This window comes from Anopheles darlingi, chromosome 2 (assembly GCF_943734745.1).
Source record: "Anopheles darlingi chromosome 2, idAnoDarlMG_H_01, whole genome shotgun sequence".
NCBI classification, from domain to species: Eukaryota; Metazoa; Arthropoda; class Insecta; order Diptera; family Culicidae; genus Anopheles; species Anopheles darlingi.
The window spans coordinates 38864359-38874402 of record NC_064874.1 but is presented as its reverse complement, the minus strand read 5'-3'; the positions used below and the strand labels follow the sequence as shown (position 1 = coordinate 38874402).

General features: G+C 43.4%; 1 protein-coding gene across 1 annotated transcript in view; it reads left to right on the top strand.

Annotated features, from left to right (window-relative positions):
• Positions 1–1753, top strand: part of LOC125948548 (enolase-phosphatase E1-like) — a 7013-nt gene extending 5260 nt beyond the window's left edge. The window contains exon 6 of the mRNA XM_049674738.1: positions 212–1753. Within this exon, the coding sequence (XP_049530695.1) occupies positions 212–1303 (1092 nt within the window). The 3' untranslated portion in view covers positions 1304–1753. The remainder of the gene's footprint in view (positions 1–211) is intronic.
• Positions 1754–10044: the final 8291 nt, after the last annotated feature.

Genomic DNA, 10044 nt, shown 5'->3' with positions numbered 1-10044 from the left:
TTCATTCTTTTGATTGCCAATATTTGTATCTGTTCGGTTTCTGTTTCGTGGTTTATGTCTTGGCTATTTATAGCCATCTATCGGAGGATTTGGAAGCTTTCACAATCCCCCTACGCCCATTTCTTTATTACTTTCCTTAATAACAAAATGTCGGAATAGTATTGCAGTTTGCTAAAAGCCTAATTTAATGTCTTTTTATTTCTATTTTCAGGAACCCCCCGCAAAGTTAGTGAAAGTGGAAGATGGAAAAAAATCTGAGGAAATTGCAAATGGCAAATCGGACGAAAAAGTGGCCGAAGAGGTTGCTGAAAGTAAAACACCGGTAGCATCGAAGGAAGGCGAAGCAGTTTTAAAGAAATCCGATGAACCGGAGGGTAAAAAAGAAGCCGAGGAGCAGATGGAGGTTGATGCTGAGGTTGGCAGCAAGGAGCCCGAAGATAAAAAAGCAGAACCAGAGAAACAAGAAGAAAAAATGGAGGAAGACACTATTTTAGATACTAAGGACAAAATTGTTGAAAAACCCACTGACGAGGAAATCGAAAAAAAAATTGACGAATCGAAAACAGAGGCCGAAAAAGAAAAAGATAGCACTTCGGTCATGGATGTTGATGAGAAAAAGAAAGAAGCTGTAGCAAAACAGGAAGATGTCAAAGAGGGAGAATCTAAAGAAGATGACGCCACTAAAAAAATTGATCCTGTCTCGGATGTCACTGATTCTGTGAAGGAAGGATTGGAAAAGGCTAAAAGCGAGGAAAAGGTGGAAGATTCCAAAGAAAGCAAACCCGAAGCGAGTAGCGCAGCAACAGAGGAATCTAAGGCTGTAGTGGATCCAGTAGAAGTAATCTCGGGAGTAGAATCTGCCTCTAAAGACCAGGCGGAAGAGGTAGCAACGGAGGCAAAGGAAGAAACGAAGAAAGAGGATGCTAAATCAGAAACCACCACCTCCGATCCAGCGAATAACGATAAAGAGGAAATCACTGAGAACGCTACCACAGAGAAAGCAGCAGAAAACAAAGCGACTGCCACAGATGCTGCTGAGCCGGTTGTTGATGATAAACCGGCTGTTGCTACAAATGGAAACGGCAATGGTGTTACGGGAACTGAAGACGAAAAGAATGATAGCGACAAAGAAAATGACACTTCGACTACCAACTGCGATGACGATGATGCCGCAGGCGGTGAAAAGACGAATGGTACTACTAATCCTTCTGAAAATGGCACCAATGAAACAGAGACACCAGTAGATATTAAAACCAAGACATTGGTTGAGCCAGTATCAACGGTTGTAGAGACAGAATCGTAAGCAACAAAATGCAACTAAAACTATTACATGTAAGCTCCCCCCTCACCCCTCTGGCGCACGGATAAATGTGGATTGATGAAAAGCTGGCTTACACCATCTGGCGTGTTTGCTAGGAACTCGAATTCTTAATATCTACATTTTTTTACAAACGTATTTATATCATTTGATGCCACGTACAGAGTAAGTCAAGAGTAAAATTGAATATCAACGTTACTTAAACAAACCACACACCATATGTGAGATGATGAATGTTTAAATGTTCGGTGCGATCCTATTTTATTATTCCGGTTGCTACTATTAATGATCATCATACTATCTCACCACCAAGTATTCGTATATTGAATGCCACAAGTAATGAAAAGGAAGGAGCGATACAGTTTGAGTGTCGCTCGACAACCATCAGCACAACATTACATTAAGCAACTACGAACAATAGGAGCTGCTAGTTTTTTGTAAAAAAAAGCGCACGATGATGAAGAACCAATGAACGAGGAAAGTGGCAGACTGTGAAATGAAACAAAAGAAGTAAACCGTATTTAGGTGGAACACAGAAGAAGACTGAACGGTAAGAGTAGCCAGATATGTACCACTATAAGCCAGTGTTTTGTTCATCTCCGAGCATCACCGCAAGGCAGATATTAGGAGTATTCAAACATTCATTCACATGAGAAGCAGTCGATTGTACGGAGATGATATTACATGGATCTTTTTTTTTACGAAATGACAACGTCCCATACATCACAGTCTATTCCATTCAATGAAATGAAGAATCACCCTTCATTTCTTAATGCAATTCATAGTAATTCATTTTCCAGCAGAGCAAAAATGTAGGAGTATAAAGAGCACTCGCACAACGAGAATACGCCAGCGATATTGATCAGTATTAGGTCGCCATGTATAAATGCTGAGAGTTGGTGACTCCTACATAATATGTCGGAAGTACTATCAGTGTATGTGCATTCGTGTGAGCAAAGTAGCACGAATGTAAAAAAGCATTCCAGGTTGCATTGCAGCTAAATTTAACCATTGGTTGCTGTAAAACATTCACAAGCGTATACCTATATGTAATAGAGACTGCATCACACGAAATGTCACAGGGAAGGAAGTCAAGCTTGGTAACATGATACGTAGAAGAGAAAAGAACGAGGATCGTTAAGAGTAGGGAAACGCCAAGATTACTTAACTGTTTGTCAGGACTCTGTCGTCAAATAAAAATTGGAAAGAACTGCGATAAAATATAAGATTTGGTTATTTTTGGGAAACCATCAACTGATAAACAGGGGAATGCACAGCGAAAGTAACAGTTCTTAAAAACTAATATCATGAATATGAGATAATGGTGTCAAAACGAAGTACAGAGACTGATTTGAGGAGTGGAATGATGATAATGAAATGCGGGAGAACGAAATAGAGAAAGATAGAGAGTGAAGAAGTCATTCGATCTTCGCGTTCGCATCGAAATCATCGTGCACGAGGTGCTGGCGGTGTTCGCACATTAGGCACGCACTCAAAATGTGGATGTATGTAGAAAATAAACAATTTAACTGTCCCGCGGAGGAAGCTGCTGCTGTGCCCCATAGCAGTCGCGGGGCTTCGAAACACTTTGGATAGAGTAAAATGAAACAGTGCTGGGTGGCTCCATGCGTGGTGACAATTAACACGCATCTCATCCGCATAGCATAAAAGAAGATGGAAAATAAATTATTCGATCCTATTTTAATGTTCCGAACCCCAAACGTGATACAAATCTGCGGAAATTTCGGAATCAAGCTTTGAACGTGTTATGGGAAATATTGAGAAAATGGAGGCGCCTAGTACTTCACTAATTTTCTTGCTGCATTTTTTTGTTCGGGTACGGGGTTTGGCACAACAACTTTTGAAGGGTTTAGCTTCTACTGAAGCGCTATAAACCTAACTAGTAATTTATTTCTCCCTTGACATTCATAAGGAAAGGATAGCGGATTTCTAAAACCTGTTCAGTCATTTTTACTACAATTCAGCTGGTGGGTACAAAAAGAATGATGCTGTTACGGCAAAAAGTCAGCAGTTTATAGTTTACTGAATTAAAGCAGGATACGTTTTCTTGTGGGATTGTGGATTAGTAAAACTGGACGCAAATAGTGTAGTAAAAATAAACTAAACTGGCTTAGGCACACTGAAGGATCTTTAACATTTTAACAGGAGTTATAGTCTGTGTGTTACATTCTTTACATTTGTATAATCAAATGAAGATCGCGAGTGTCCCAAAGTTTATGTAATGGGCTCCCGGTTAGAGATTGAATGAACCATTGTCGCAAGGAATATACAAAACTTGTCAGCATCCTTTCCATAAAGATTATAGAACAGATTGGCAAAACCACCTACCTTAGGTCTAGGAAAAGCATCGCAATTAACCTGAAATTGTGTGCCAACGCCAAACAGTACCATTACCTATAGTAAATGAGGAAATAGTACAGCTCAATATTCTGTTCCTTTATTATCCCTGTAAAAGCAATGTTTCAGTAAAACTCTCTTCAACAACAGGGAACGGAGGACTTCTGGCCTGCCGCGAGGGATGCCCATCATTCAATGGCATAGAGACGATTTCGAAGCGAAGGGAATGAAATGAAATTCTCGTGCAGTGATTGTCTCCTGATGAGAATGCTTTGCCGCCGCTTCTGCTTTCATCAACCTGAAGTTACCACGGATAGGCGGGCCTCGGTCCCGTCAACTCAAACATGATCAAATATCTTTTTCTCTGGTAGAACTGTTCATTTGTGGTGACATAATTTCACTGAACGTTTTCCTTCTGCTATGGAAGTGCTGCAAGTGATGAAACATTGAGGCTGGCGTTATATTTTTAAAGAAATTTTCATTAAAGCCAAAGTATTACAGCATATTGTAGGACAAACAGTCGTTCTGCTGTATACGTATCGCTTCTCAAAACTAGTTAATTGTAACGTCTACTAAGTTTTCAGCGTAAACATAGTAACCCTTTGTTACCACCACTGTCATCAGGTTCGAATAACATAAACGCCATGACCAGTGCTTGCTATGGCGCCGCGTGGACCCGTTTGAATCGTATCATCGTTGTACTCTATTCTCTCTAGCTCTGGTTCTGCAGATAAATTTTAAATTATTTGTTCGATCCTTCGGTCGTGGAAACCTGGGAAACTTTTGTCACCCATCCCATGTTCGCATCTATGTGTGGATGAGCCAGTACATTGTCATCATCAAGACAGTTCCAGTTACTGCTGGGAGCCTTCGCTAGAGTACGAGAGTTAACTCCCAACAGCCTCCATTGAAAACGCTGGAATTTAGAGACCCGTAGCGAGTGAAAGAGAGAAAAATGTCTTGTGATGAAGAAGCAAGATCCAACGGTGAACATCGAGTGAGCTAGGGCAAAAGGAAGTCGCTACAAACCGAGCGTCACCGTACACAGTCGTTCAGTGTCGTGATGAGCTGGTCATGAGATGGTTTCTCTCGTATCGAAACTCCAGTGCCACAGATACGGTAGGTGGTGAACGAACGGACGAACGAATATGGCGTAAAATTCGACGAGATATATTTCATTCCTCAGCGCGCTACCCCTTGGGTTCAACCGGCTCCAGATCCGACGACAATGGTATACCTCGACGAATGACGTACTTTTCGCAGAGCAACTTTTCTTATCCACACCACCGCCATTACCACCGTTCGGTCCACTCTCTTCATTCGCTCTTCTCGTCAGATGTCGATGGCATGGTTTCTCGTTCGTTCGGGTCGTGTCTCTCCTTCTTCTAACCAACGCACCGTTCCGATGATCCTTCGGGCAGCTACAGCATTTTCCCCCAACCCAGCAACCGAAACACTCGAACTCGAATCCTGGTTGACTACGTGAGCTAACGAACCACTCTCCGCTTTGGGCGGAACATTGGGGGGCCGTACGGTTAGGTGGAACGGTACGAGCTTACGATGGCTCTACTGCTATCCTGTCGCACCATCGTGCGGCTCCGAGAAACCGTAACCTTTCTTTGTCTCGACTCGGATGCTAGCAATGAAAGAGAGACAGACATCGTAGTCCTGGGCACCTGTGGTACGACAGACGACGTACGGAGCGGTAAAGGACGAGATGGTTTCATTTCGTTAAGATCATCGGAACGATGCCGGTTTCCGTGCGAGGTACATAGCAGCCGCAGCAACGCTGATGCTTTCTGGAAGCTTTCCTCTAATCAAAATGTCTCTCACACCCTCCTCGTTGCCATCGCTGCTCGAGCGCTTCGCTGTGGGTGTCCGTTAGTTCAAATACAGTCCCCAACGCCAACGCTGATCCGTCGCTATGGCAACCAGAGACCGGGCTCGATCAAAACTCATACCTTGCATTATGGAGTGGTAGGGCGATGATCATCTTCGGTCGCTGATGCAAGCTAATGTAACTAGTAAGCCATGCAAATATGCATTTCATCTCTGGATTTCGTTGATATTCGGTGTCATCGTTTAGTGGCATGCGGCTTGCCGCACGAAATTTATGCACGTATGATTTGGGAACAAACGAATTTTTCTTGTGTTAAAAAAGCGTTGAATTTATCGCTCATTCATATGCTAAAATAAGTAGAGCTCTTTACATATTTATAGGAAAACAGGGACACGAAAACAAACAAAAAAATCCGAAGAAAAACGAACGTTTTTCAATACTTGTGTTTTCGGTTTGAACAGAAAAGTCGTTTCGCATAACTCTGGACAGTAAAAACACGATATGAAAAAAAAACATTACGAATAGCAGAACGAGTAGCAGAGAATTACGCATCAAACTTATGGTGAACATAAAGAACAGCGATTAATTATTAACTTAGTACATAATTAAGAAAACAAGTTATTGCTAGTACAGCGAGTAGGATATTATATACTGCTAAGATGGTATTTTAGTGACTCCATCACATTTTGACCAGATCAACTAAATTTTAGGCATGCTTTCACGAATGTACCAGCCTTCAACGCCGCAGAATCAACGCATGACGCTCATCAAGCCGCCATAGAAGCACGGTGTTCACTCGAGTTAGTGGTTCGCCAGCGGTTCCATGATGAATAAGGCTACAAGAAACGGGCATTCAGCTAGACGGAACACTGTCAACCCGGTTGAATTATGGCGGCAAAACGGAGAATCCATTCTGCGCACAGGGCATCCATTCCTTGCTTTCTCTTGCCTCTTTTTTGGGGAGACGAAAACACCACGGCCGAACGACGAATACGCGCTCTTCCGAATCCGGTACGTGCACGTGTCCTCCGAATCGTTTTCTTCAGTTCTCCGCTGATCCTTTCGGTCGCACCGTAACCGTTGTTACGTCAATTTCTTTGTGCTTCGATCGATGCCTCGCGCACTAGCGGCGGGCCCCCGCACGGCTGATCCGCTTACTTTCTTCGTCCTTCACGTGCGTCCTTCCCTCTGTCTCTGTTAGTCTCCGCCAGTCCGTAAGGCTGAAACTTTCATCGAACGACCCAAGGTGTCACGGGAAAGGTCACGAAGCGAGTTCAAGGCCTGTTCGGCGTTTGGGGGTTTTCACCGGCTTATCAACCGACTCTCGGTTTCCCGAAACCTACACACACACACACACACACACACACACGAAGACAAAAACGATACACGAAACATTGAGTTCTTACGACCGGAAACGCATGGCGAATGTCGGACTGAGGTGGATTCTTTTTGCTCGATGCTGTTCGCTGGTAATGTTTTTGGCCATTTTTTGTCTCGCCCGCCTGATAAAATCTACCAACCAAGCATTCGAGGTCGATCTCTTCGCATCGCATCTCAACCCCTTTCGGCCTCTAGGAACTATTAAATTGTTCCAAAATAATTTTGGATTAGAATTTCAAGTCCATGCTTATTAGTTTCAAAAATAGGTCATTTTTACAATAATAATCGAGCGAATATGATAATGATGCAGTAAATGTTAGACGTTTCGAGCAAATGTAAGAAAATTTAAACTAAACAAATTATTTCAAACCTTTATTAAAAAAAACGGTGCTACAGGTAGGTAGCAAAACCGGATTAGTATTGTGTTGTGCTGCTCGTCCCGAGTGAAGGATGGGTTCTGGGTTCCATTTACTACTGGTTCTGGTTCTGTTGCAATCAGCCACCGTCCTAGTGGCGCCCCAACAGCCGAACGTTTCGTGTTGCTCCCGAAAATGCTTTCCGCGAAGCTTCTCCTTTCTCTGTCTAGTTCATTGAATTTTCCCTACCTTCGCACCATACAATTCTCTTCGTTTTCCCGTCCGACATTTTCACCCTCACACACCCACCACACTAGCATTTCATTCCTGTCCGCTTCCCACCACTCATTCGTCCAGGGTACAAAGAGAACGAAACCTTCGAGGCTTTACGACGCCGGTGGCTCGGTACGGAAGGAACACGGAACGCGCCTTTTTACGCTTATCGTCTGCCAACTGGCCTCTATGGCCTAAAGAAAAAGTTCTTTCTCTCCAGCGAACATTGCGGAGCCTCACTTAATCGTCGTCGAATCTTTCCGTTGGATTCGAACTTTTCCTTCCCCCGATTCCAGTGCTGGTTCCTATGGTTTTGTTGAACATTTTTTCGCGACGAACACCGCGCTGCACAAACTACACCTTTTCCTTTGTTTTGGCGCAATAGAAAAACGGTCACTTAACATGGCGGTAGGTCGTATGCAAATCAACAGCAACGCAAAAATAAGTCAGCCTCCTGCCTACTGGACACCTGACGGACGATTCGGTTTAGGTATCGGCGCGTTAGAACGCTTTGGTGTTAACCGTTTTTTGTAAAATACGTCACACACCACAAACACGCACAAACCATACCCGATCACCGTGCAACCGTTCGCATTTCAAGGAAGAGTCCGGTCGATTCCCCCGGGAGGTTACTACACGGTCCGTTACGCCGCTGCTGCCTTTGCAAGGGCTTAGCGTTGGTTGGTCGTTACTCGGGATTTATGGCCTCAAGTTTAGTGCCAGAAACGCAAGACGCGAAACAATCCCACTACCGGCCACGAGCCTGGCAGGAGAAACAAGGGACAGGTCTACGCCGACCATAGCCCGTAACAATTCCTTATCCTCGAACACCAGTTCGTTCGCGCTTGGAGGTCTCGATGCATTTTGAGTATGAATTATTCACCAAAAAAATGTGGAACAGTAAAAATATGCAACAAAACTGAAAATGAAAAACATCATAACCTCTTTTACGCTTTCTTTAAGTGCCTATCGAAGCCACGCATTGACGTTTTTTTTTCTTCCTTCGGTGCGGAGAAGTCATCAGTGAGTTGGTCGTTTCGTCCTTTCAGGAGTACAAGAACAGCGAGATGACTAAGGATCGTGTATTACAATCGGGGCTGAACGATGCGGTTTTCGGCTATAGAAAGCTAGAGGAAAACATTCCCTTCCCTTCTTTCTTCTTCGGCCAATGTGTGTGCAAGCTATGTCCTTTAAATAAATAAATTTAGGAAAGGTAATTATTTAAAAATAGAAAAACAAATGTTGAAAAACGGGCTTAAAAGTTTCTTAATCATCATCCATTTTTTTGGTAATTGTTCACTTTCCTCGTTCTTATCGAATGCAAAACGGAAAAGCAAAGACTCCTTAATTATCTAATTATAAGAGGGCAAATTAAAAAATAATAAATCAATTTTACTTTTGAAACACGTTAAAAACGGATTAAAGATCCGCTACAAAATCGTTAAAATCCCGAATCCGTGTGACCGATTAAGATTGTGAGATATCTGCTCAACTGTACCATGGTTCTTTTGAATCCTTTTTTTTTCATTTTCCAGTTTTAACATTTGTTCTGATTAATTTCAACTTCTGTATACTGTACACTTTACAAAATTTGCTCTAGTTTGAAATGCTGCTCTGTTCTTGATCATTCTTACGCCCGTATGATGGAATCAGATCTGCTTCTTCTAATTTCCTAGCAACGGCTGCTGAGATGCTCAGAAACCCAGTAGCAACGATCTTGGATACTGTTCGTGAATCATTCTGAAATCCTGTTTTCGTTCGAATAGACAACATTGACGTCACGCAACAATTCTGGGGAATCCCGGAAATATTTTATGCTTTATGCCAGCTACCACAGTCCACACAGAGGTAGAAACATCGGTCGACGCAGCGATATTCATTCGTTTCGTTACCCATTTCGCCAACAAGTGAATGAGATGCTGGAGAAGATGTCGGTGGTATTGCGGTTCCGATCAACCGCCAAACTCATTGACAGTATTGACGCAACCCGCATTTCTACGGGTACGTCGGGAGGGGCCGGCCAGAAGGTCAGCAAGGGTTTTTAAGTTTCAGGTTAGCTCCGTGCGTGTCAGCTTGTGTGAGTCCGTATGCGGCTGTGTCCATAGTGGATGCATATTTAGTGCTGTTCCTGCGCTACTACCGTTTTTTTTATTTATTATCTCACACTTTATCCCCGGCAGAACTTCCGCGCACTCGGTCATGATTCCACGAACTGTCCCCCACCGGCGTGTTCCGTGTCAGTTACGTGAACAAAGCTCGTGAAACTCCGGAATGATGGGGGGAAAAGAAGGGAAACCATAACATCCAGGCAAATCCCACGCTATCCCGTCTCTCTCTCTCTCTCTCTCTCTCTCTCTCTTCCTCTCTCTCTCTCTCTCTCTCTCTCTCTCTCTCTCTCTCTCTCTCTCTCTCTCTCGTTCTCTCCCACGCTCTTTCTCTTTTTCTCCTTCCACTACCCTGTCTTTGGTATGAAACGAAGCGAGCATAAAAGCTCTCGGACATCTCCCCCCAAAGCATTC